We start from the raw sequence: 26,811 nt of genomic DNA, 5'->3' as shown, positions 1-26,811 counted from the left end.
AAGCTACAACAAATATGAATATGAAAAAAAATACTTTTTTTTAAAATGTCAATAAGAAAATAGTTGGACAACCCTGTTTGTAAGCTTTCAAATGATATATTTACCAGTGATTAAAACTTTGAGAACCTCAATGTCTTGAATGTTTTAGCATTCAGGTCCAAAAAGTCCCTTTCTGACCACTTCTACCATGGGCAAACATGTATGGAAGGTTTCTTTCAAATTTAAGAGGGGTGCAGTCAGAAAGTGATTGCAATCATATGGAACCACCCAACAGTGAATTGTTGCATTGTTCCATATGATTTCAAGTTCAAAGCTTTGTTTGAGTGAGTAGAGTAGCCGGCTAGCTAAATCAAAGAGCTTCATTGTTAGCTGAATTCCCTCCAATCATGAATTCTCCATACATTTTGTAATAGCTGGCTTGCAGAGTTAGTCACACACCTTGATTGAAGTGTAACTGCTTGTAGCCTTTGACTCTGTCAGCTTGCTTCCATTTCATGTTTTACCTGCCCATACAAAATGTCATAGATTAATGCCTTTTTGTTTATTATTTGATCTTTAGAAGAAGTTTAATAAACATGTGTGACCAGGGGGACATTTGTCCCCACCTGAATTCCATAGGGGAGGTAACCAAGGAGGAGCTTCTGCAGAAATCCAAGGTGAGCATGAATGGTTTCAAGAGAGACTTGCTGCGTCGAGCTTCTGGAATATGTATGGAATGGATGTAATTTGTGACAAGCCATGCATGTCTTTTAGTTTTGAGTCACATCTTCTAGATTTGCCTTCGCAAAATGTCAACATTTTTTTAAGACATTCTGGTGGTCTGACAGAATCACATAGGAGATGGTGCTGTATGATTGTTTTTCAGCCTAGATTGTTGTCTAATACTGTTTGTTTTCTGTCCTATTCTGAAGGGATCCTGCCAGTCATGTGGAGTGGGAGGTCCCAACCTCTGGGCCTGTCTGCAGGTAAACAACAGGGGGTCTGTTCTTGTTTCCTGTGGGTCTGTTCTTCCTCAAAATATTTTGAGATAGATTCAAAGGCCATGACATAATTCTTAGGATGTGTTATTATTACACTTTTATAACACTCTTTCAGATGGATTATATATATTTTAGTTTTTACCCCATAGATGTTTATTTCTAATGTATTACTTTATTTCTCTTGGTCAGAGCGAGTGTCAATATGTTGGCTGTGGAGAAACCTTTTCAGATCACAGCACCCTACATGCACAGGTGAGTTTTTCGCAGAGCTTTTTTTCCTTGGATAGTGAGAGATGCCATTTCTAGAAAGCATGCAACAACGTTTTTCAAAGCTTAGTGTGTGTGTGTGTTTGCTCATCCCCCAAGGCAAATAAACACAACCTGACGGTGAACCTGACCACTTTCAGGATCTGGTGCTATGTGTGTGAGAGGGAGGTGTTTCTGGAGCAGAGGCCTGCAGTCGTCCCTGCAATGTCTGCCACACACACTCCCCACCACTGTAAAGCTAAGGAACACCAGGTACGCCATCGCACAAAGGTCAGCTGAATTATAGTCAACTATACTATGTTTACGTGCCATTTGGGCTCTGGTCAAAAGTAGTGCACTATATAGGGAATAGGTCGCTATTTGGGATGGGCCCTATATCAAATATGGGTAACGCCATCATATCTTTCATTAGTAAACATGAATAAACTATTCATGATTACTGTATTATGCACTATGTATAAAGCATTTATTTAATATAACATTTTACTTAACTAAACTATTCTGTTTAATTTTGATTAGCTCACAATTTACATTTGTGAGCTGAAATGCAGCCTATGTTCTATTAATACACTGCTCAAAAAAATAAAGGGAACACTTAAACAACACAATGTAACTCCAAGTCAATCACACTTCTGTGAAATCAAACTGTCCACTTAGGAAGCAACACTGATTGACAATACATTTCACATGCTGTTGTGCAAATGGAATAGACAACAGGTGGAAATTATAGGCAATTAGCAAGACACCCCCAATAAAGGAGTGGTTCTGCAGGTGGTGACCACAGACCACTTCTCAGTTCCTATACTTCCTGGCTGATGTTTTGGTCACTTTTGAATGCTGGCGGTGCTTTCACTCTAGTGGTAGCATGAGACGGAGTCTACAACCCACACAAGTGGCTCACGTAGTGCAGCTCATCCAGGATGGCACATCAATGCGAGCTGTGGCAAGAAGGTTTGCTGTGTCTGTCAGCGTAGTGTCCAGAGCATGGAGGCGCTACCAGGAGACAGGCCAGTACATCAGGAGACGTGGAGGAGGCCGTAGGAGGGCAACAACCCAGCTGCAGGACCGCTACCTCCGCCTTTGTGCAAGGAGGAGCAGGAGGAGCACTGCCAGAGCCCTGCAAAATGACCTCCAGCAGGCCACAAATGTGCATGTGTCTGCTCAAACGGTCAGAAACAGACTCCATGAGGGTGGTATGAGGGCCCTACGTCCACAGGTGGGGGTTGTGCTTACAGCCCAACACCGTGCAGGACGTTTGTCATTTGCCAGAGAACACCAAGATTGGCAAATTCGCCACTGGCGCCCTGTGCTCTTCACAGATGAAAGCAGGTTCACACTGAGCACATGTGACAGACGTGACAGAGTCTGGAGATGCCGTGGAGAACGTTCTGCTGCCCGCAACATCCTCCAGCATGACCGGTTTGGCGGTGGGTCAGTCATGGTGTGTGGTGGCATTTCTTAGGAGGGCCGCACAGCCCTCCATGTGCTCGCCAGAGGTAGCCTGACTGCCATTTGGTACCGAGATGAGATCCTCAGACCCCTTGTGAGACCATATGCTGGTGCGGTTGGCCCTGGGTTCCTCCTAATGCAAGACAATGCTAGACCTCATGTGGCTGGAGTGTGTCAGCAGTTCCTGCAAGATGAAGGCATTGATGCTATGGACTAGCCCGCCCGTTCCCCAGACCTGAATCCAATTGAGCACATCTGGGACATCATGTCTCGCTCCATCCACCAACGCCACGTTGCACCACAGACTGTCCAGGAGTTGGCGGATGCTTTAGTCCAGGTCTGGGAGGAGATCCCTCAGGAGACCATCTGCCACCTCATCAGGAGCATGCCCAGGCGTTGTAGGGAGGTCATACAGGCACGTGGAGGCCACACACACTACTGAGCCTCATTTTGACTTGTTTTAAGGACATTACATCAAAGTTGGATCAGCCTGTAGTGTGGTTTTCCACTTTAATTTTGAGTGTGACTCCAAATCCAGACCTCCATGGGTTGATAAATTGGATTTCCATTGATTATTTTTGTGATTTTGTTGTCAGCACATTCAACTATGTAAAGAAAAAAGTATTTAATAAGATTATTCCATTCATTCAGATCTAGGATGTGTTATTTTAGTGTTCCCTTTATTTTTTGGAGCAGTGTGTATTGTGTAATTGGCAATCCACAGGCAGACACTGATGTCATTATTTGTTGTTTTTAACGGTTACTTACTTTCCCAGGATGCAGTTCATCAACCAGTGAGTCACCACCACCCGTTGAAGGCAGTCCCTATCGCGGTAGCCGAAGAAGAGTGGTCGGAGTCGGAGGAGGATGCGCTCAAACCTAGAGGTAACCTCAGACCCCCTTCTCTCAACGTCATGGGATCTATTCAATAACAGTAAAAACTATAGTCCAGCATATCCGCTGTTAAACTGACACCCTTAGCGTTACATCTTTGTATTTTTATCTTTATGGATGACACAACCATAGCTATCAAATATGATCTGCAGCTTAAATTAACATATGTTACAAATGTAACATCAATCAGGCAAAGGCCAGCTGTCGAGGTTTAAAACTCTGTAGAATTGGTTCTTTCATCCTTTGACAGGCTTTGCAGTCCTTAGTGAATTATGTCAAGCTGATTTGGGCAGAGATGTCCAAAATGATCTGAGAGCCAGATGATCAGGGTTAGGAGAAATATAATTGTTTTTGAGCCTAAGAATAGGTACCAGACCAGGTACCAGATCCATTTAAGTAACGGTAATAGACTGAAGTTCATCATTAACTGACAGGGTCTGTGTCATGCATGTTCTCCAAATGTTAGGTATAAATACAGTGGAGTGTCCTTACCATATAGTCCTAATGTTATAAATATACATGTATGATGTTATTAGGGCTTTTTTTAACCTACATCTCATCCTCTCCAAGGTTTGACAGGGATGAAGAATATTGGTAACTCCTGCTACATGAACGCAGCGCTTCAAGCCCTGTCCAACTGGTGAGGTCACTTCCTGTCTTATTTCCTCATTAGTCTGGGGATTTATGGCAGATAGATTGACATGTTTCTGAGACCTGTCACTGAAATGTTTGAGTGTGAATGAGTGTGCGAGCGAGCATGTGCATGTGTACCTTCATCTCAGCAGAAGGGATTGTATTCGTTTTCATAGATTTGAACATTGACTGATCAGTTCTTTCTTACTTTCTTCTCTTCTAATCTCTCTCCTCTCCAGTCCTCCTCTCACTCAGTTCTTCCTGGACTGCAGTGGATTGGTGCGGACTGACAAAAAGCCTGCACTGTGCAAAAGCTACCAGAAACTGATCTCTGAGCTCTGGCACAAGAAACGGTACTATACACACATGACACTATATTTCTTATCTCTGTTACAGTACTTATCTCTCTGTAGAGTACCTCTTAGTGTGCACATTTTTGCAATAGCGATTCATAAGATGATATCCAAGAATGCAGCAAGATACTGTCTGACTTATGTAATAGAAGAAAAAACAGACTTTCTCTTTCCTCTCTCTCTATTCTCTCTGCTCCAGGCCCAGTTACGTAGTCCCCACCAGTCTGTCCCAGGGCATCAAGCTGGTCAACCCCATGTTCCGTGGCTACGCCCAGCAGGTAGGGGCAAGCTCCCAGCAGGTAGGGAACAAAACAATGCCCCGACCCCTCTCTCTGACCCCTGACCTAACCCACCTCTCCCTATGTCCCCTCATCCCCCCAAATCACCCCTGTAACCTCAAATCGAATTTCCCTTTGGGGACAATTAAATTGGATTGGTTGATTGATTGTTGTGTAGCTGATTTCATCATCTTGGCACCACACTTCAAGATGCCAATGGTGTCCCCCCCAAATGACACCCTAGTCTCTATGTAGTGCACTACTTTTGACCAGGGCCATAGCAGTGCAGTATATAGGGAATAGGGTGCCATTTGGGATGCAGACATTATTTAACTAACCCACAGTAACCAGATGAAATCCGTTCATCAAGATTGGAATGTTGGAATGGGATTGTGTGTATTTCACTTGTTTAGTTTTGATTATGGAGAATCCATTTATCTCGATCTAAAAATGATGTTGAATTAAGCCTGTGTGTGGTTAAGCCTGTGTGTCTCAATGGCTGTCTCTGTCTGTCCCTAGGAGCTGCAGGGAACATTCATACAATACTGTCCACACTATACACACACACACACACACACACACACACACACACGTCTCAGTGTATAGGACTGCTCAGCACACTCTCCCTCTGTGTTTTCTACTGTAGGACACCCAGGAGTTCCTGCGCTGTCTGATGGACCAGCTCCACGAGGAGCTCAAAGAGCCACTGGCAGAGTGTGGAGGGGAGGGGGATGATAGGAGGGATGGGGGCGACCGCTCCCCCTCCGAGGACGAGTTCCTCTCCTGCGACTCAGGCGCCAGCAGCGACCGGGGGGAGGGAGGGGGGCTGGGGGAGCCCGAGCTGCTCATTCAGGACGAGTGTGGGGTGGGGCCGAGAGTTGGAGGAGGGGGGACAGGCACGGGCGGAGGGGTAGGCACAGGGGGGCCCATCTCAGAGAAAGAGAGGCTGAAGGAGAAAAGGGTGTTGGGCTCGCCCCTCCACAGGGGCTCCCAGGAGATGGACGAGGACGCCGATGTGGATACGACAGCGGCCGAAGAGGGTGGTCTGGAGAGGGGAGCGGAGGAGGAGGAGGGGACCCCCCCTAGCCCTAGGCCACAGGGTCCGAGTCAGACACAGGGGCAGACGCAGAGCAACAGCACTCCAGGTAGGGGCCTGGTAATGGTGGAAGTAGAACATCAAAAAATATATGTAAGTGTGTGTGCGAGCAACTATGTGTATGTGTGTGTGTCTCTGTGTGTGTTTCTGTGTGTGGAGAGACCTGTTGTAGTGATGTGAGTAATCTCTAAAAGCCCCCTCTTCCTCTCCTACCCACCTCTACCTAGAGCCCGACAATGAGGCATTGATGCAGAAGCGCCCCCAGTCTCGCCCCTGCAGCCCCGTCTGTACTGTCCAGGAACTGCACCCTAAACTCTCCCCCAACCCCACTCGCTCCAGCCCCTTCCGCTCTGCAGGGCCCGCATACTCTTTTAAGAAAGGTATGGGGGGTTCTGGTCAATTCACATACACGTACAGACACACATTCTGTCACGCAGTCTACCGACACACACAGATACACACTGTCACGTATGCTCACTCTCTCACACACACACACTCTACCCCCTCATACACAAACTACGTTTCCCATAATCCTCCACAGCCCAGCTGTTCCTGGGTGCCAAGAAACAGAAGCAGTCTCGCTACCGCAGCGTCATCTCAGACATCTTCGATGGCTCAATCCTCAGCCTGGTCCAGTGTCTGACTTGTGACAGGGTGAGCTGTGTGTCATGTGTCGTAGCACAAGGGTGCGCCATTTACATAACTCAGCTCCACTTCTTCTATTGAAACCTCACAAAACTGTCACATGCATATTGAACGTTGACGTGTTGCAATTTGTAGACATTTTACCACATGTTCTTATGCCTAAACTTGATCCTACTTTTTCCATGAATATGTTGGATTCTGCTTGTTTGGATTATCACTGTTCAGATTGTTAAGACCATCTCTCGCTCGCTCTCGCTGTCCCCTCTTCTCTTCTCTCTCCTCATCTCTCATCTCCCCCTATAGGTGTCGACCACAGTGGAGACCTTCCAGGACCTGTCCTTGCCCATCCCAGGTAAGGAGGACCTGGCCAAGCTACACTCCTCCATCCACCAGAACCTCCCAGCCAAGACCGGGGTATCTCTGGATGTCTACGGCTCCCAGGGCTGGATCACCTACATCATGGACTCCATACGCAGGTGAGGGAGCTGAGGGGTAGGGGGATGGGGCTCGAGGGTTGGGGGTGCTGGGGAAGGGGATAGACTGGGAGTGTGTGGTGTAGAACAGGTATGATGGTCTGTCATGTAGAACAAGGAATCATGTCAGCTCTATTCAATGAATTTCTATCTGCCACATCTGGATTATATTAACTTTATTTTTCCGTGAGGGAACTTCTTGTTTGGATCGGTTAAAAAACAAGAACAACATAAACAGTTTACACAGTAGACCCACTAGGCACAAATAGTAATAGTCTGTCACCAGACACTTCCTTCCAGCCTGGGGACGAGGATACACAAATAAACAGGACAATAACTTCATACACAACCGTGAGTGCGATAGAGCAGGACTTCCCCAGCAGAGTTGGGGGACTCCGATCATGCAGACTCGCCGCCCGCATTGATAGCAGTAGTTCCTCACATCATAAATTTCACACAGCAGCATTATGGAGAATTGAGCCTCTGCCTCACTTCTTCCTCCCCCCCTGCCGACTTGTAGTTGACTCTCAAAGAAGTAGCTAGTTAGCGCTGTCTTTCTCTGTCCGGCTGGCTATTCACAGTTCCAACGTCATCTATGTATTAATCTTGTAACAAGTATGAAAGTATATGTAACAGCCACATTGTGCTTACTATGTAATCAGCCCCCCCGCATGTCTCCCCCCTCTGCAGGTTTGTGGTGTCCTGTATCCCCAGCTGGTTTTGGGGTCCTATGGTCACACTGGAGGACTGCCTCGCCGCCTTCTTCGCTGCTGATGAGCTCAAAGGTAAACTAGTCACGATAAAGTTGTCTAATAAGATGCCTAGATTTCAGCTGTATGATCCGTTCATAATCAGAACATGAAATAAATGGTCAGTAATTTCTTCATTCATTGTTTTGCAGGGGACAACATGTACAGCTGTGAAAGGTGTAAAAAGTAAGTATTTGTGGAATTTGTAGATCATTTTATCATTAGAAGATCAATATGTCTAGTTGGTAAAACAGATCACATTACAACACACATTTTAATACTTTTTCACTTCCCTTCCAGATTGAGAAATGGTGTAAAATATTGCAAAGTACTTCGGCTACCTGAGGTAACGGCTTCTATTATATCATACTTTGACATCCTGCATAGAAGATAAAACTACCTTATCAAAATGATTGAAGATGCCTAAGTTGTGACATTTCCTTGATTTTTATTATGAATAATTTTCTTTCAGGAAATCTATAGGGTCGTTCCATTTGATTTCAATCACTTTCTGACTGCACCCCTTTTGATTTGAACAACACTTTCCATACGTATTTGCCTATGGTAGAAGTGGTCAGAAAGTGACTTTTTGGACCTGAATGCCCAAACATTCAGGGGATAGAGGTGATAAAAGTTGACCCATTTTGCATACCCCAACATACCATGTCTTCATCACATCCATGTCTTCATCACTGGAAAATATTAATGATTGAATTTGATATAATTTAAAAGCGTACAAACAGGGCTGTCAAACTATTTGATAATTTCTTGAAATAAATGTTTTTTAACCCTCAAGCTGCTGAGATATTTTACATACATCAGTTATCAACATTTTGATCCCAGAAGAAACTATTGAAAAAAAGCAACAATCAAAGCAAAATATATGCTTATTTCTTATCAAAGCTGCATTAGACATGTAGTTAATGTTGTCTAAAATAAGAAATAACCAAAACAGACTGTTATTTTAGTAAAGTTACACTTCATTTGCATTTTCTGAAGAACTGAAATATAAATTTTCCCTTTATATAATGTGCAGCTTTTTTACAAATTACAAACCACATTAGTGCTAAAAAGCTAGTTTACCATAATTTGATTCTGGTATCATATGATTTGACATTTGGTAGTTTAGATTTGTTTGTTTATTATCACATATTTTTATTTGTAAAAGTAATATAAACACAACACATTTTATATGATCAGATTTTTTTAAACGCAACACATTGAATTATTGAACAATTGCATTGTATTTCTTTTCTTTTTAACTAGTAAACCTACACATTCTGAACAATTATAGTTTTAAGCAGTGTATTGGTAGTTAACATGCTACCTAACTGATCAACAATTATAGGTACAAGCTAATAAGAAGGTATATATGCTATCTTATTGAACAAGCAACTTACTGATACTGATGTGTGCGCTAGGCATCTCTCTCCAGCTCTCTCCAGGTTGTTGTGCTGCTTGGCTGGCTAGCTGCTCACTGGTTTCCTCTAGATATTGCCACTGTTCTCGCTCACACTGCAGTGCACACTGCCACCATCAGCTGTGTATTTCCGCCAGTTCCAGAAAGTCCACTCCTTGCATACGTACTGTAAATATGATGAATCATAGATTGGCAAGGAAATCCACTTCATCTTCACTGTCCAACTGCATTGTCACGGAGCTGGAACCAGCAGAAGAGGATGGAGTGGCCTTAAAACTGGATGCTGCTGTGGTGCCAATCTGCTGCAGAACTTCACTTGGTAGTTTATGCTGGTAACAGGTATCACCAGCCAGCTTCAGTCCATACCGCACCAGGAGTATGGACTTGAGTGTGCAGTGACATTCTATATCTTAACTTTGACTGGAACACACTCATTTGGCTGAACAGCCGTTCAACCTCCGCATTTGAGTGTGGCGAGCGCAGCTTTGCACAGTTCTTCAAATGGATTTGACCCGGAAGAGTCTGTGTAGTTATTCACTTCACTCCAAAACTCGACTGTATTTTCAGTTGAGTCCCACTTAAACAGATGGATGTATCTTCATTGGGAAACAATTTGATCAATTGTGTGGGGCTGGTACCCCAGTAGCTCAGCTACTTTAATAATTTTGGTGGTGCCTTTATTGTGCTTTAACATTTCCTTAACACTGAACAAGGCCATGTTTCGCAAGGCTTCTAGGTTGTCAGGGAGCCTTGCTTGCAGCTCCTTGCTTAAAGCAACAATGTAGTTGATGCACCGTCTCCATATGACCTTTTTGTCCTCTGGCGCAATACTGAGTTGGTACAACGTGCTCTCGAAAAGGTACCCAAGGAATAGTGATGGACTGAGATGTCCATCAATGGCATCCTTCAGGACATACATTTTTGCCATAGTGTTGACTACTCTGCTGCAAATTAATGTTAAGAGTTGTACCAGATTGTCCAAAAGCTTGACAGGATCTGTTTGCTCTCCCTCAAATGACTTCACTGCAACTTGTATGTCGGACAGGATTGATTTCAAGAATGTCAGGTAGACCTTGTTGGTCTTGTCCATGTACATGGCGTGGAGCACATCCACCATGTAGCAATGCTCACTAGCCTTGGTCAACTCAAAGCGGAGTTTCAGTTCTTCCCGCAGGCTCAATCGATAGCCAACGTGTGGCACACACTTTGGTGATCTGCAGGGGTTTCTGGCCACAATTAATGGTGGCATACACTGCTTTGTACGCCTCGCACTGTTTTGGGGAAATCGAAAACCAGTTGTAGGTTTCCCTGATTAAGTACTCAACACTCCTAGGGATGGTTTCTTTGGATGCTGCACTGACAGCCAATTGTATAGAATGGCACACACAGGGGAAATTTGGGCAATGCACATTTTTCCTTTAAAATCTTGTGCACCCTGTTGTGCACCCCAGTCATCACGGACGCATTATCTGTGCCAATACACTGAAGATTCTCATTTTTAAGGTTACACTTCTCAAGAAACTCAACTACTGCCTTTGTTATTGATCTGGCACCGCCCCCCTCCAATTCAACCAGCCCGAGAAATGTGGACACAACGGTTCTTTTTTTAGCACTGAAATACCAAATCTCCACACCCAGGTATTTCAAGACACTGACATCAGTGGACTCATCCAAAAGGAGACTGAACTTCTCATCCCCCGCATCTTACCCTTTTGATAAAATAAGGAGCCAGTACTCCCCTAATAATTTCTGTGCACTTGGAAGTTTCTTGCTGCCACAGAATCTGAAAAGGCAGCTTTGCAAGCCATACCTAAATGGTCGCATGCTAGCAGCGAACAATGCTCCTCAATGGCCATTGCCATAGTAGCTTCTGCACTTTTGCAGTTATCCACTTTCTTAACCAACTGTGGTAATGTAGACTGTTGCGGGGTTGTACGGTTTTGATTTATTTATATGCTTTGCTGTAGCACAATGTTTTTTGATGTCATATTTTTGCAAGCATATCTGATTTGCAGTACGCACAGTATGCCCGACAATCATCCCCAATTACTGGCTTCAGCCACCCTTTAAGATCAGGTACAGACTCCCACTCTTTTCTGTACTTCTGGCTGTACAATTTTGATTGAGACATGTTGATTGATGTTGTAAGTTCTGTTCAAGATCAAACATTCGTGACCAACTATATTCCTTGGGTTTGTCTCGTCGTACGCATACTACTGTTGCTGGAGTCAGCCAACAATGATTTGCAATTTGCTGAAATTGCTGCAGGCCTGGCTGCTGACGTCACTCACAATGCACTTTTGCAGCCAGGCACGTGTGTTGTGACTGAGTGTGTGACAGAGAAAATCGTTTTTGTGTCATTTAGAGGGAAAATGTGTGCATTTTAGCGTTTGAGTCACTTTTCAAAAGTTGCTAAAAGTTCCAAATACATTTTTTAAAGTAGCTAAATTTGTTGCTAGGTGCTGTTTGAAAAAAACATTGCCAGGGTAGTCTGAAAAGTTGCTAAATCTAGCAACAAAATTGCTAAGTTGGCATCACTGGTGGCAGTGCCTATGGCAGGATGCTTCAAAAAGCCCGAATCCTCAGTCACTTCAAACCAAATGTAATGGCACCCAAAATATCATACGTTGCACATATATAATATTATAGGATTTTTCTTCTATATGTATACATTGAGGTTAGCTGGTTTCTGTATTACTACCAATAATTCATACCACTGACAGACTTGTCAGCTGTTTTGACTGCAACTAAGCATATACAGTGCATTCGGAAAGTATTCAGACCCCATTACTTTTTCCATTTTTTTTCCCATTACAGCCTTATTATGAAATTGATTGAATAGTTTCCTCCCTCATCAATCTACAGAATACCCCATAATGACAAAGCAAAAACCAGTTTGATAATAAATGAAATTACATTTACATAAGTATTCAGACCCTTTACTCAGTACTTTGTTGAAGCACCTTTGGCAGCGATTACAGCCTTGAGTCTTCTTGGGTATGAAGCTACAAGCTTGGCACACCTGTATTTGGGGAGTTCCTTCCATTCTTCTCTGCAGATTCTCTCAAGCTCTGTCAGGTTGGATGGGGAGTGTCGCTGCACAGCTACTGGCTGGGCCACTCAAGGACATTCAGAGACTTGTCCCGAAGCCACTTCTGTTTTGTCTTGGCTCTGTGCTTGAGTCGTTGTCCTGTTGGAAGGTGAACCTTCACCCCAGTCTGAGGTCCTGAGTGCTCTGGAGCAGATTTTGATCAAGGATCTCTCTGTACTTTGCTCCATTCATCTTTCTCTTGCAAACTTCAAGCGGGCTGTCATGTGCCTTTTACTGAGGAGTGGCTTCCGTCTGGCCACTCTACCATAAAGGCTTTATTGGTGGAGTGCTGCAGAGATGGTGGTCCTTATGAAAGGTTCTCCCATCTCCACAGAGGAACTCTGGAGCTCCAATCAGAGTGACTATTGGGTTCTTGGTCACCTCCCTGACCAATGCCCATCTCTTCCAATTGCTCAGTCTGTGTGCCTTTCCAAAATCATGTCCAATCAACTGAATTTGTTATCTCACACAGGAAGCGGCGCAGGTCCTAATCCAGGCACTTGTCATCTCCCGTCTGGATTACTGCAACTCGCTGTTGGCTGGGCTCCCTGCCTGTGCCATTAAACCCCTACAACTCATCCAGAACGCCGCAGCCCGTCTGGTGTTCAACCTTCCCAAGTTCTCTCACGTCACCCCGCTCCTCCGCTCTCTCCACTGGCTTCCAGTTGAAGCTCGCATCCGCTACAAGACCATGGTGATTGCCTACGGAGCTGTGAAGGGAACGGCACCTCCATACCTTCAGGCTCTGATCAGGCCCTACACCCAAACAAGGGCACTGCGTTCATCCACCTCTGGCCTGCTGGCCCCCCTACCTCTGAGGAAGCACAGTTCCTGCTCAGCCCAGTCAAAACTGTTAGCTGCTCTGGCACCTCAATGGTGGAACAAGCTCCCTCACGACGCCAGGACAGCGGAGTCAATCACCACCTTCCGGAGACACCTGAAACCCCACCTCTTTAAGGAATACCTAGGATAGGATAAAGTAATCCTTCTAACCCTCCCCCCCCTTAAAAGATTTAGATGCACTATTGTAAAGTGGTTGTTCCACTGGATATCATAAGGTGAATGCACCAATTTGTAAGTCGCTCTGGATAAGAGCGTCTGCTAAATGACTTAAATGTAATGTAATGTAATTTACCACCGGTGGACACCAATACAGTTGTAGGAACATCTCAAGGATGATCAATGGAAACAGGATGCACCTGAGCTCAATTTCGAGTCTCATAACAAGGGTCTGAATACTTATGTAAATACATTTGCACAAATTTCTAAAAACCTGTTTTTGCTTTGTCATTATCGCGTATTGTGTGTAGATTGATGAGGAAAGAACTGTTTAATAAATTTTAGAATAAGGCTGTAACGTAACAAAGTGGAAAAAGTCAAGTGGTTGGAATACTTTCCCGAATGCACTGTGGTAAGGTAATTTATATTTAGTACACGGACATACTCATGCTGCAACAGGTCCCCCTCTACCCTCTGATATGTATAAGTTAATATTGTCTCCAGAGAAACCTACATTCAAATAAATATTTTTTAATTGTCTCACATCAGATAGCGCGATGACCGTCTGCACTGATCTGTCTGATAACTCGCAAACACTCATGAGGTAGATAAAAATAAGTTTGGCTACAATATGCTGTCCTTACATTTGAAAATGTTACCAAGGTGACATCATCCACTGAACCCCCCTTTCATCCTCAAAAGAGTAATTCTTACCTTAAAAACGACGAACCTGTAACTAATATATAAACATTTGTCATGAGAAAGTCTTCACTACCTAGTTCTTCATCTAGCTAAGGTGTTTTGTGGTGGTGGAATCAATATTTATTAAATTCAAAATGTGCGCGTAAATGTGCTTGCTAATGCTAGTGTCTTCTTGCTGGCTGAACCAATTTCAAATCAGTCCATATGGAAGGAAAGGCAGGGATGCTAACAATGCCAGTTCACACACTCAATGCTGAACACTCCCTCTAGCTAGTGTAGTGAAGTTCTAGCTATGCATAAATTAGTTTTCATGATATCTGTTCTGCCGTGATAGTGCGCTGACTTCTACAGCACAGCTGACTGGTCTCTGCGACGTTATCGCATTGGCCAAATGTTACAAAGTAGCGAGGCACAGTGCCATCTGTCAGTCAGATAGATGCTGATTTCTGAGAACAGTCCCTTAACTTTGGTGCCGTACAGCTTCATCAACAAGCTGGCAAACTAGCTACCGTATGGCCATTCAAACAAGCTTGCACTAGGCTGCTAGCTGGAGAAAGTTTGATCAGCATATCCAGCGTGCATGGTTTGTCGTAGTAGCCAGTACATCATAGCTACTGAGAGCAGAGGGATTTTCAGAATTAGGAAGTAATGTTAGGCGGATGAGCAAAATCTTGATTTTTAGAGATGAGTTCCACGTCCTACAAGATTGATCGGTTGAGTGACCAGCGTCAACATGACGCCATCTGATGTGAAACAATGGATTTGCCCTGAATAACTACTTATCGGAGAATACACACTGTTACAGCTCTCTGTGTAGAGTTCTGTATTGCAATTCTGTTAAGTATTTATACCATTGGCAGACTTTGTATACCATTAGCAGATTTTTATACAGTATATCAAAATGACCCCAGTCTGTAGTTTGTCGGTTAATACAAATGATTTCATTTTTTAACCTTTAACATCAATTGTCAAAAAATGCATAAACTCTTTACATTTTGCATATTTTGTAATTTAGACCCTAATTTACATCATCTGAAATGTATGTCTTGTGCCCACCATCGGTTGAGACACAGCATACTCTTTAATACAGGGTGGATGTCATTTCAATCATAGAAATATAATTCAGTAGTGGCGCGGTGGTCTAAGGCACTGCATCGCAGTTGCTAGCTGTGCCACTAGAGATCCTGGTTCTAGTCCAGGCTCTGTTGTAGCCGGCTGCGACCGGGAGACCCATGGGGCGGCGCACAACTGGCCGAGCATCGTTAGGGGAGGGTTTGGCCGGCAGGGATGTACCTGTCCCATTGCGCTCTAGCGACTCCTGTGGTGGGCCGGGCACATGCACACTGACACGGTCGCCAGGTGTATGGTGTTTCCTCTGCTTTCGGGTTAAGCGGACATTGTGTCAAGAAGCAGTGCGGCTTGGTTGAGTCTGTTTCGGAGGACGCATGGCTCTCGATCTTCGCCTCTCCTGAGTCTGTATGGGAGTTGCAGCAATGAGACAAGACTGTAGCTACCAATTGGATACCACGAAATTTGGGAGGAGAAAGGGGTAAAAAAGAAAAAAAATTACATTAAAAAAAAAAGATCAATTGCTGGTACACAATTGGCATTTTAAATAGAATTTAAATTTAAACTTCCAATTACTACCACAAAGATTGCTGCCGGTCCACCACTATTGAATATCAACTTAAAGAGCGACTGCCTTTAAAAAGCAACAAATCCCTTCATGGCATCGATATGAGTCAGGAACCGTTATTCTAGTGTCAAAATTTACTACAAAGCGTAAACAGAATAATTTTGGTCACAGTCAGTCTGGTCTAAAACGGAGTTTGGAACATCTGTGCGTCACAACGGGTAAAATAAGGTTGGGTTTTGATTTGAACAGCTGCTGCCGCTGTGATTGCTCTCGATCCAATAGCATAGACAGTGAGACAGACCTGTCCAGCAGTTCTGACTTTGTTTACATAAGACAACACATTGCACATTTTTTTTACTGGAAAAATACTGCACCAAACACCCTAGTTAAAGTAAAATTGCGCAACTAACACATCCTCGGCCAAAACGTAAACTCAAGAAATCTGAGATTCATTCTGGGGATTTTGAGAAAGTGAAATAGGCTTCCGTGTCTACAGTGTCTCATGGATGAACATCTTTAACCAAACGCGGAATCGGTTAGAAAACACACCTACCAGACTGAAGTCTAGTTTTTCTTATGAGCAACAGAATAACACACGTGCCAATCGGCGTGTTCAGTGGCTCTTTAAATGGGAGTGTCTCTTCTATTATCTATATATCTATAACCTATATTCAATAGGTTTCCTATGGAAGATTGACAGTGTAATTTAAAACAACTGATATTCCCACTCAAGTCAACATTCTCTGATGTGTAAACCTCCAACCATCTTTGTGGTACCTTCCCAAAGTAGAAATGTCAATTTTAGTACATGTATCAGTTCCAAAAAGTCACTTTCTGAACAAATCTGAGCAAATATGTATGGAAGGTTTCATTCAAATCAAAAGGGGTGCAGTCAAAAAGTGATTGAAATCAAATGGAACAACCTTATAGATTTCCTGAAAGAAAATTCTTCATAATGAAAATTCTGTGTTCAGATCCTGTGCATCCACCTGAAACGTTTTCGCCATGAGGTGATGTACTCCTTCAAGATCAACAGCCACGTGGCCTTCCCATTGGAGGGCCTCGAACTCCGACCTTTCCTGGCCAAGGACAGCCCCTCCCAGATCACCACCTATGACCTGCTGTCCCTCATCTGTCACCATGGCACCGCAGGCAGTGGGTGACCCTTGACTGAATTACCTAACGTTAAAGACTCCCTCCAGCTATTTTTGACATGTTTGTTTGGCTGATATTGGTTGTGATTCACCGCAGCATAGTCTTAGTGTGTCGGGTGTTTTCTTCATAGCTTACTATCAACATTTTTAACCTCTTTTTCACTGCCTCCCCCCTCTCTCTTCTCGCTTCCTCTGTCTTTTTCCTCCTATTCTCTCTCTCTCTCTTCCCCTCCCTCCTAGGTGGTCACTACATAGCGTACTGTCAGAACGTGATTAACGGTCAGTGGTACGAGTTTGATGACCAGTATGTAACGGAGGTCCATGAGACGGTGGTGCAGAATGCTGAGGCCTATGTGCTCTTCTACAGGTGAGACTTCAACCTTCATTATGTAAGAACACTTTAAATGTTTTAGTGTTTGGTTGAACTGAATAATGTATTTGATTTTGTGTGTGTGTGTATACGTGTGCTTGTGTGGGCCTGTGTCTGTGCATACACGCAGGCAGATGGCGATTTGAGTCTTTTCCATCTTACCGTGCAAATGCATTGTATGCAGCCATCAATACACTTCTATCCCCCGTGGACTGGTTCGTACCTAAAACATTATCCATTCAGGCTGCAAAGGCGTCGATTTCCTCAACTAGATTGAATGGTGAGAAGGTGGTAAAAAATAGGGAAAATATGCATACTTTATGAAACACCATTTTCCACCACCATGCTAAAGTGGCTAATGCCTAGGAATGCTAGTCACGAATGTTGTGTATTGCGTTCAGCCAATCAGGTTGCAGCATTCTGTTGTTTACCCCTGTCTGAACGCAGGGCGCGACATCAGGAGGTAGCATTAGCCACTAGCATGGTGGTGGAAAATGGTGTTTCATAAAGAAAGTACACATACTTTCAGTTTATTTTTTTTCTGCCTTCTCGCTATTCGATCTAGTTAAAGAGGAAATCGACTTCTTTGCAGCCTGAATGGAGAATGTTTTAGGTACGAACCGGTCCAAGAAGTATACGTGTGTATTGCCGGTTGCATACAATGCATTTGGACGGTAAGATGAAACCATCCATACCAGATCAATATCGGCATCTGCCAGTCTTTGAGTTAACACGCGTAATCAAATTAAATCACATTTTATTTGTCACATGCACCGAATACAACAGGTGTAGTAGACCTTACAGTGAAATGCTTACTTACAAGCCCTTAACCAACAATGCAGTTTTAAGAAAAAATACATGTTAAGTAAAAAATAAGAAATTAAAGAGCAGCAGTAAAATAACAATAGCAAGGCTATATACAGGGAGTACCAATACAGAGTCAATGTGGAGGCTATATACAGGTGGTACCGGTACAGAGTCAATGTGGAGGCTATATACAGGGGGTACCGGTACAGAGTCAATGTGCGGGGGCACCGGTTAGTCGAGGTAATTGAGGTAATATGTACATGTACACTGGTTCCTCCTTTAAAAGTTGCGAGCTTGTGCCGCTGGACTTAGAGCTACCCAGCGTCACGGCTTCATTGCTCCAGACCACCACAAGGGGGAGTTAGAGCACTCATGCATTTGGGTCCCAAGGTTTTTATATGACCAATCATAAAGAGTGGTTCCAATGAAGAATTTGATGCGGGCCACCCGTCCCTGATGACTTCAGCAATGATGGCTGACAAAACATTACGGGAAGCAAATGTATGTAGTTATAACGTCATAACGAGTCAAGCAAAAAATGTACAATTGAGAGGAATATGTTAGTTAAAGTAGAGACCAACGATTGTGCATATTTTTTTGTCATAAAGTTAATTTACGAAAATCGCTATTTAGCAAGTTTTTTTGTCCAGCCATATCCAATACCAGGTGTATCAAACTCATTCATTATAGCAAGCAGGGAGCAGGTTTCAAACCCTCAACATTCTTGCCCGAAGTCCAGCACGCTATCGACTGTGCCCAAATGTATTAATTGCGGTTGGGGCTGATTGTGGCTAAAAACACTTTGTCAATTGGAATCTTTAACATGTGGAAAGGGGGAAAAGTATTATTATTAGTTTTTCACAAGCATTGCAGGAGGGCTATTTGCTGAACAATAGACTATTTAACCTTTACTAAAGAATTGTCTAATAGCTGAGCTAGGTGTGAACCCCCCCCTCCTCCCCAACTTGAGCTAGGTGTGAACCCCCCCCCCCCCCCCTCCTCCCCAACTTGAGCTAGGTGTGAACCCCCTCCCCAACTTGAGCTAGGTGTGAAACCCCCTCCCCTCCCCAACTTGAGCTAGGTGTGAACCCCCCCTCCTCCCCAACTTGAGCTAGGTGTAAACCCCCCCTCCTCCCCAACTTGAGCTAGGTGTGAACCCCCCCCCCTCCTCCCCAACTTGAGCTAGGTGTGAAACCCCCTCCCCTCCCCAACTTCAGCTAGGTGTGAAACCCCCTTCCCTCCCCAACTTGAGCTAGGTGTGAACCCCCCCCCCTCCTCCCCAACTTGAGCTAGGTGTGAACCCCCCCCCCCTCCTCCCCAACTTGAGCTAGGTGTGAACCCCCCCCTCCTCCCCAACTTGAGCTAGGTGTGAACCCCCTCCCCTCCCTAACTTGAGCTAGGTGTGAACCCCCCCCCTCCTCCCCAACTTGAGCTAGGTGTGAAACCCCCTCCCCTCCCCAACTTGAGCTAGGTGTGAAACCCCCTCCTCCCCAACTTGCAACAAATCATTTTCAAGACTATCTAGAAAAAGAAGCGGCGATGCGCAATAGGTTTCTAAGAAGAGGCTTTTCTCCACAATGTGTGGATGAAGCTCTTAATTTGGCATTGGGGAAAACACAACATGAACTGCTACAAAAAAGACCAGCTAAAGCTAAAGAACACTCTGTAATGTTCACAACTACATATATGAAAAGTGGGAGATGCGGTCAAGAAACTCTGGCATGTTTTATTTACGAGAAAAATTGGTCCATGCCAACTACCAGCCACAAAAGAAAATCAGCCAGAATGTTCTTGGATTTTCACCCTCCAGACATTATTTCCTAAAGGACTTAATGATGAAATGCCTATGTATGTTATGTTGTGAATTTGAACATGAATTATGCCCCTATTTCAGATCACTCTGACGTTTTTCTTACACTGTACCCAATGATTTATGAAAACTTGCTTGGTAGGTCGATGTTTTACAGACGTGTTTAATATGTTTTATGTACCCAGTTTATTTGAATATTTATGAAATGCATATTGTTATATTTGGTAGCACTTATTTGTTTTTCCTTTCGCCTCCAACCCCATTCGATGAGTGGAACGGATGTGGGTGGGGCTAGGTCTACATAAGGGTGCTAATTAAAAAAACTCACAAAAGCTCTGACGAAGGCCGTGAGGCCGATATGTAAAGCTTATTAAAGATCAGTGATACGATCAAGAGCAGTGTGCGGGTTCCTTCTTCTTTTTCCTCATTTTATCCGGCTGTTGCCACGCAAATGCAAAAAAGATAGCTCAGATGTGGGAGTACCTTTTGAATTTGACTTTACAAACAAGAGTGCTTAATTGGAGTCTATTTCTTCGGAGCCTAGACCTATATAAAATAACTTAGCCTACCTCAGCCAGTTATGAGGCTTAACAGCCTAATAGAAGTAGGATTTTTTTTATTAGGCCTACTTACAATTGCAACTGGTCAAAAATGTAGCATCCAATATAAAACAATATTTTAAAGAAAAAAAGTCTGCACATTCGAACTAAAACAATGTAACTAAAAAGAAAGCGCACATTTGTAATTCCCAAGCTCTAAAAGTAATTGGAAAGGTAGATACAAATTATGTATGACATTGTGGTTACAATAAAGTATGTAGCCCATCATGCAAATGGTAATTAGCAGGACAATAGACTTTTTATAACCCGGCTACTGTTGTGAAAATCCCTCAACTTGCAATGTATTCGACGCTTAAGTACTCTGTGTTACATTTCTAACTCAAAACAGCATTTCTTCATCAACATCTTTATGCTTTCGTTAATCTTCTTGTACTTCTTTCTTTTTTTTCCTGTAGCAATTCTGAGCAAATTGCTCAAGGGCCACGGTTGATTCGTCTGTGAAGATGACGTTATTGAATATCTCGCCAGCTTTGATACATGCCTGGGCCTGCAGGACGCAAAGTTCTTTGTTTGTCAGACAAATCATTCGGTCGAAACCACAGAACAAAACAAGCGAACACACATGGTTAATGTTCTGAGAATAAAATATATATGTATGTATGTGTGTGTGTGTATATGTGTGTGTGTGTGTGTATATATGTATATATATACATTTAGCAGACGCTCTTATCCAGAGCGACTTACAGTAGTGAATGCATACATTTCATTTCATGCATTTTTTTTTGTACTGGCCCCCTGTGGGAATCGAACCCACAACCCTGGCGTTGCAAACACCATGCTCTACCAACTGAGCCATGCTCTACTCTTTCAAAATGCAGATGTTGATTTAGTTATGGATCCATAATGAATTACTATGGGAACAAATATCACTAATTTACAGAAATATTGGACCAAAGTTGTCTAATGAAGGCAAACAATTTAGAATCCTCCAATCCTTTAACCTACTCCCAACCGTCATGTTGGACAATCGCCATATTTTCCATTCCATCCTAACGGAAACCCTGAGGGTTTCATTTTTTCGTTTTCTCTGAATAGAAACACGAATCAAATTAATTAAGCCAAATTTCTTAAAATCAATCCCATAAACTATGTTATTACAAAAAAGGTTTTAAATTCTCTGGTAATGCCAATACGGAATACTATCTAATGCTTCTCAAAGATGCCATATCAAACTAGCAGTAACTGAAAAAATGGCTGAGAATGAAATGACGTGCCACAGAATGGTGTGCCGCAGCATGACGCAACTTTTAAAGGAGGAACCACTGTCGGTAGAGTTATTAAAGTGAGTATGCATAGATAATAAACAGAGAGTAGCAGCAGCATGGGGGGGCAATGCAAATAGTCTGGGTAGCCATTTGATTAACTGTGCAGGAGTCTTTTGGCTTCGGGGTAGAAGCTGTTGAGAAACGCCTTTTGAACCTAGACTTGGCGCTCTGGTACCGCTTGCCGTGCTGTAGCAGAGAGAACAGTCTATGACTAGGGTGGCTGGAGACTTCAACAATTTTTAGGGCCTTCCTCTAACACCGCCTGGTATGGAGGTCCTGGATAGCAGGACTCTTGGCCCCAGTGATGTACTGGGCCGTACACACTACCCTCTGTAGTGCTTTGCGGTCAGAGGCCGAGCAGTTGCCATACCAGGTAGTGATGCAACCAGTCAGGATGCTCTTGATGGTGCAGCTGTAGAACTTTTTGAGGATCTGAGGACTCATGCCAAATATTTTCAGTCTCCTGGAGGGGAATAGGTTTTGCCCTCTTCACATCTGTCTTGGCATGCTTGGACCATGATCGTTTGTTGACGTGGACACCAAGGAACTTGAAGCTCTCAACCTGCTCCACTACAGCCCTGTCGGTCCTCCATTTCCTGTAGTCCACAATCATATCCTTTGTTTTGATCACGTTGAGAGAGAGGTTGTTGTCCTGGCACCACACGGCCAAGTCTCTGACCTCCTCCCTATAGGCTGTCTCGTCGTTGTCGGTGATCAGGCCTACCACTGTTGTCATCAGCTAAATTAATGATGGTGTTGGAGTCGTGCCTGGCCATGCAGTCATGAGTGAACAGGGAGTACAGGAGGGGTCTGAGAACGCACCCCTGAGGGGCCCCCATGTTTGGGATCAGCGTGGCGGATGTGTTGTTACCTACCCTTACCATCTGGGGCGGCCTGTCAGGAAGTCCAGGATCCAGTTGCAGAGGGAGGTGTTTAGTCCCAGGATCCTTAGCTTAGTGATGAGCTTTGAGGGTACTATGGTGTGGATCTGTTGGTGCGGTATGCACATTGGAGTGGGTCTAGGGTTTTTGGAATGATGGTGTTGATGTGGGCCATGACCAACCTTTCAATGCACTTCATGGCTACAGACGTGAGCGCTACGGGTCGGTAGTCATTTAGGCAGGTTACCTTAGTGTTCTTGGGCACAGGGATATGGTGGTCTGCTTGAAACATTTTGGTATTACAGACTCAGACAGGGAGAGATTGAAAATGTCTGTAAAGACACTTGCCAGTTGGTCAGCGCATACTCGGAGTACACGTCCTGGTAATCCATCTGGCCTTGTGAATGTTGATCTATTTAAAGGTCTTACTCACATCGGAGATGGTGATCACACAGTTGTCCGGAACAGCTGATGCTCTCGTGCATGTTTCAGTGTTACTTTCCTCGAAGCGAGCATAGAAGTAATTTAGCTCGTCTGGTAGGCTTGTGTCACTGGGCAGCTCTCGGCTGTGCTTCCCTTTTGTAGTCTAATGGTTTGCATGCCCTGCCACATCCGACGAGCGTCAGAACCGGTGTAGTACGATTCGATCTTAGTCCTGTATTGACGCTTTGCCTGTTTGATGGTTCGTCGAAGGGCATAGCGGGATTTCTTATAAGATTCTGGGTTAGAGTCTCGCTCCTTGAAAGCGGTAGCTCTGCCCTTTAGCTCAGTGCGGATGTTGCCTATAATCCGTGTGTGTGTGTGTGTTTGTCCACAGAAAGAGCAGTGAGGAGTCGGTGAGGGAGAGGCAGAAGGTGGTGGATTTAGCTAGCATGAAGGAGCCAAGCTTGCTGCAGTTCTACATCTCCAGAGAGTGGCTGAACAAGTTCAACACTTTCACTGAGCCAGGGCCCATCAGCAACCACACCTTCCTCTGCCAGCACGGAGGTCAGTACTGTACTGGACCTACCACCACAACCCATCCTAAGCATCAACCACACTCAATCTATATAAGACTTGGGCTCGCTTCAAGTAGTACTTGTTTTCTTTCAAATACTTTAAGCTGCACTTGATTGAGCTTCCTGGAACAGTGGAAGCAGTAGAGTACTGAGTAGTCCCAGAAGTGCAAACTCTGTCCATCTGGTCTGAGGGCCTTTCCTGTTCAAGGTATTCTATTTCTGTCCTCACTAACCCCACCTTTTAGATCCCAAGCACAACCACTTTCAACTCCAATTTAACTAATCTCCTACTTGTGTTTTGTCCAGGGATCCCGCCCAATAAGTACCACTACATTGACGACCTGGTGGTGATCCTGCCCCAGAACGTGTGGGAGTACCTGTACAACAGGTTAGATGAGACTCGCTACTCAGTCTGTCTGGCTGTCTGACTGGCTGTCAAACTTTTTATCTTCCTTTCTGTCTAACTGACTGACTGACATGGTGAAGGAGTTCAATGGTCTATAAATTCTGTCTTTTCTGTCTGTCTTCCTGTCTTTTCTGTCCGACTGTCTTCCTGCCCACCTGTCTGTCTGTTTGTCTGTCTGTTCATCAGACTGTCTAACAGACTGTATATCTGTCTCCCAGTTTTGGAGGAGGTCCAGCAGTGAACCACTTGTACGTGTGTGCCATCTGCCAGGTGGAGTTAGAGGCTCTGGCCAAACGCAGGAAGGTGGAAATAGACACCTTTATCAGGGTAAGAGGTGTTGTGTGTCAGTGTTTTTTCTGCATCAAAAAGGGGCTTAAGTGGTTGGCAAGGCACGGTCAGTGTGGCTCAATTTTAGAGAACATTTTAGAGGCCCCCATCTTGCAGTGTATAAACATTGAATTCCATTTTATTTGCAGTTTTAAGGCACATTTGCTGCAATTCTGTACTGAACAAAAATATAAACGCAACATGCAACAATTTCAACGATTTTACTGAATTACAGTACATATAAGGAAATCAGTCAATTGAAATTAATTTATTAGGCTGTAGTCTTGGGATTTCACATGACTGGGCAGGGGTGCAGCCATGGGTGGGGTTGGGAGGGCATAGGCCTCGTTTAAGTTTACACAAAGCATTTTTCCATTTCATTTTTTAAAAACTTGTTTAGTTAAGCGGCCCGCCCAAGGATTTCAATGGTAGAAAAATCCCTGTTTGTTTGTGCCCTCTCTCGGTCTCTCCAGTTGAATAAAGAGTTCCAAGCGGAGGAGGCTCCTACAGTCATCCTGTGTATCAGTATGCAGTGGTTCAGAGAGTGGGAGAGCTTTGTCAAGGGCAAAGACAATGGTAGGATTCTTTGAGAATAGATACCTGGCATTATAGTACCAACAGAAGCTAAGAGCTGAATTACCTCAATACACCATTATCGTATTGTATCCTCTGTGCAGACCAGATATGTAATAATAATATATGCTATTTAGCAGGCGCTTTTATCCAAAGCGACTTAGTTATGCGTGCGTACACTTTACGTATGGGTTGTCCCGGGAATCAACCCACTATCCTGGCGTTACAAGCGCCATGCACTACCAACTGAGCTACAGGTTAATAAATAAATGTTCCTCAGTAATGTTCCTCAGTAACAACACTAAAGCTTTTGTTGGTGTTTGTTTATGTTGGTCATTGTTTTCTCAGAGCCCCCTGGTCCTATTGACAACAGTAAGATTGGTGTCATGAAAGGGGGACATGTACAGCTCAAGCAAGGTAAGCAGTGTATGCTCATACATATTCACATTGTGTGGGTTGGTTGGTCGGTCTGTGGGTGCCTGCGCTACGAACACCCACTCTTTCCTTGACAGACTGACCAGGTGAATCCAGGCAAAAGCTATGATCTCTTATTGATGTCACTTGTTAAGTTAAATCCACTTCAATCAGTGTAGATGAATGGGAGGAGACAGGTTAAAGAAGGATTTTTAAGCCTTGAGACGGTTGAGACATGGATTGTGTGTGTGTGCCATTCAGAGGTGAATGGTGGGCACGACAAAATATTTAAGTGCCTTTGAACAGGGTATGGTAGTAGGTGCCAGGCACATCGGTTTGTGTCAAGAACTGCAACGCTGCTGGGTTTTTTACGCTAAATAGTTTACTGTGTGTATCAAGAATGGTCCACCATCCAAAAGACATCCTGCCAACTTAACACAACTGTGGGAAGCACTGGAGTCGGCATGGGGCAGCATCCCTGTGGAATACTTTTGACACCTTATAGAGGCCATGCCCCGATGAATTGAAGCTGTTCTGAGGGCAAATGGGGGGGAGGTGTCCTTAATGTAGCCTTTTTCCACATGTTGTTACTTCGCTCCACAGCTATTTTCAGGTCTCTCCAGAGTTGTTCGATTGGGTTCAAGTCTGGGCTCTGGCTGGGCCACTCAAGGACATTCAGAGACTTGTCCCGAAGCCACTCCTGTTTTGTCTTGGCTGTGTGCTTAGGGTTGTTGTCCTGTTGGAAGGTGAACCTTCACCCCAGTCTGAGGTCCTGAGCCCTCTGGAGCAGGTTTTCATCAAGGATCTCACTGTACTTTGCTTTGTTCATCTTTCCCTCGATCCTGACTAGTCTCCCAGTCCCTGCCTCTGAAAAATATCCCTACAGTGTGATGCTGCCACCATGCTTCACTGTAGTGATAGTGCCAGGTTTCCTCCACACTTGGCATTCAGGCCAAAGAGTTCAATCTTGGTTTCATCAGACCAGAGAATCTTGTTTCTCATGGTCTGAGAGTCCTTTAGGTACCTTTTGGCAAACTCAAAGCGGGCAGTCATGTGCCTTTCACTGAGGAGTGGCTTCCGTCTGGGCACTCTACCATAAAGGCCTGATTGGTGGAGTGCTGCAGAGATGGTTGTCCTTCTGGAAAGTTCTCCCATCTCCACAGAAGAACTCTAGAGCTCTGTCAAAGTGACCATCGGGTTCTTGGTCACCTCCCTGACCAAGGCCCTTCTCCCCCGATTGCTTAGTTTGGCCAGGCGGCCAGCTCTAGGAAGAGTCTTGGTGGTTCCAAACTTCTTCCATTTAAGAATGATGGAGACCACTGTGTTCTTGGATTTTCAATGCTGTAGAAATGTTTTGGTACCCTTGCCCAGATCTATTCCTCGACACAATCCTGTCTCGGAGCTCTACGGACAATTCCTTTGACCTCATCGCTTGGTTTTTGCTCTGACATGCACTGTCAACTGTGGGACCTTATATAGACTTTTCCAAATCATGTCCAATCAATTGCATTTACCACAGGT

At 44.2% G+C, this 26,811-nt stretch overlaps 1 protein-coding gene across 11 annotated transcripts in view; it reads left to right on the top strand.

Annotated features, from left to right (window-relative positions):
* LOC106562719 (ubiquitin carboxyl-terminal hydrolase 20) overlaps nt 1–26,811 on the top strand; it is a 78,661-nt gene that overhangs the window by 38,897 nt on the left and 12,953 nt on the right. For 5 of the 11 annotated variants that reach the window (XR_001319083.3, XM_082958042.1, XM_014127720.3 and 2 more), the window contains exons 2-23: nt 560–656; nt 912–965; nt 1,170–1,232; nt 1,347–1,517; nt 3,473–3,581; nt 4,161–4,230; nt 4,463–4,576; nt 4,776–4,875; nt 5,501–5,999; nt 6,178–6,330; nt 6,492–6,604; nt 6,899–7,071; nt 7,759–7,853; nt 7,970–8,003; nt 8,118–8,163; nt 16,640–16,820; nt 17,060–17,186; nt 23,390–23,559; nt 23,877–23,958; nt 24,195–24,303; nt 24,777–24,879; nt 25,225–25,293. Coding sequence is in view for 10 of the 11 variants with exons in the window: in XM_082958042.1 (XP_082814168.1) it covers nt 576–656; nt 912–965; nt 1,170–1,232; nt 1,347–1,517; nt 3,473–3,581; nt 4,161–4,230; nt 4,463–4,576; nt 4,776–4,875; nt 5,501–5,999; nt 6,178–6,330; nt 6,492–6,604; nt 6,899–7,071; nt 7,759–7,853; nt 7,970–8,003; nt 8,118–8,163; nt 16,640–16,820; nt 17,060–17,186; nt 23,390–23,559; nt 23,877–23,958; nt 24,195–24,303; nt 24,777–24,879; nt 25,225–25,293 (2,716 nt within the window). In the remaining variant the exon portion in view is untranslated. The remainder of the gene's footprint in view (nt 1–559; nt 657–911; nt 966–1,169; nt 1,233–1,346; nt 1,518–3,472; nt 3,582–4,160; nt 4,231–4,462; nt 4,577–4,775; nt 4,876–5,500; nt 6,000–6,177; nt 6,331–6,491; nt 6,605–6,898; nt 7,072–7,758; nt 7,854–7,969; nt 8,004–8,117; nt 8,164–16,639; nt 16,821–17,059; nt 17,187–23,389; nt 23,560–23,876; nt 23,959–24,194; nt 24,304–24,776; nt 24,880–25,224; nt 25,294–26,811) is intronic. The other 6 variants (XM_082958043.1, XM_014127722.3, XM_082958044.1 and 3 more) reach the window with 5 other exon arrangements.

The sequence above is a fragment of the Salmo salar genome, chromosome 11 (assembly GCF_965601325.2).
Source record: "Salmo salar chromosome 11, fSalSal1, whole genome shotgun sequence".
In the NCBI taxonomy this organism is placed as follows: Eukaryota; Metazoa; Chordata; class Actinopteri; order Salmoniformes; family Salmonidae; genus Salmo; species Salmo salar.
This window is presented reverse-complemented; position numbering and strand designations above follow the sequence as displayed.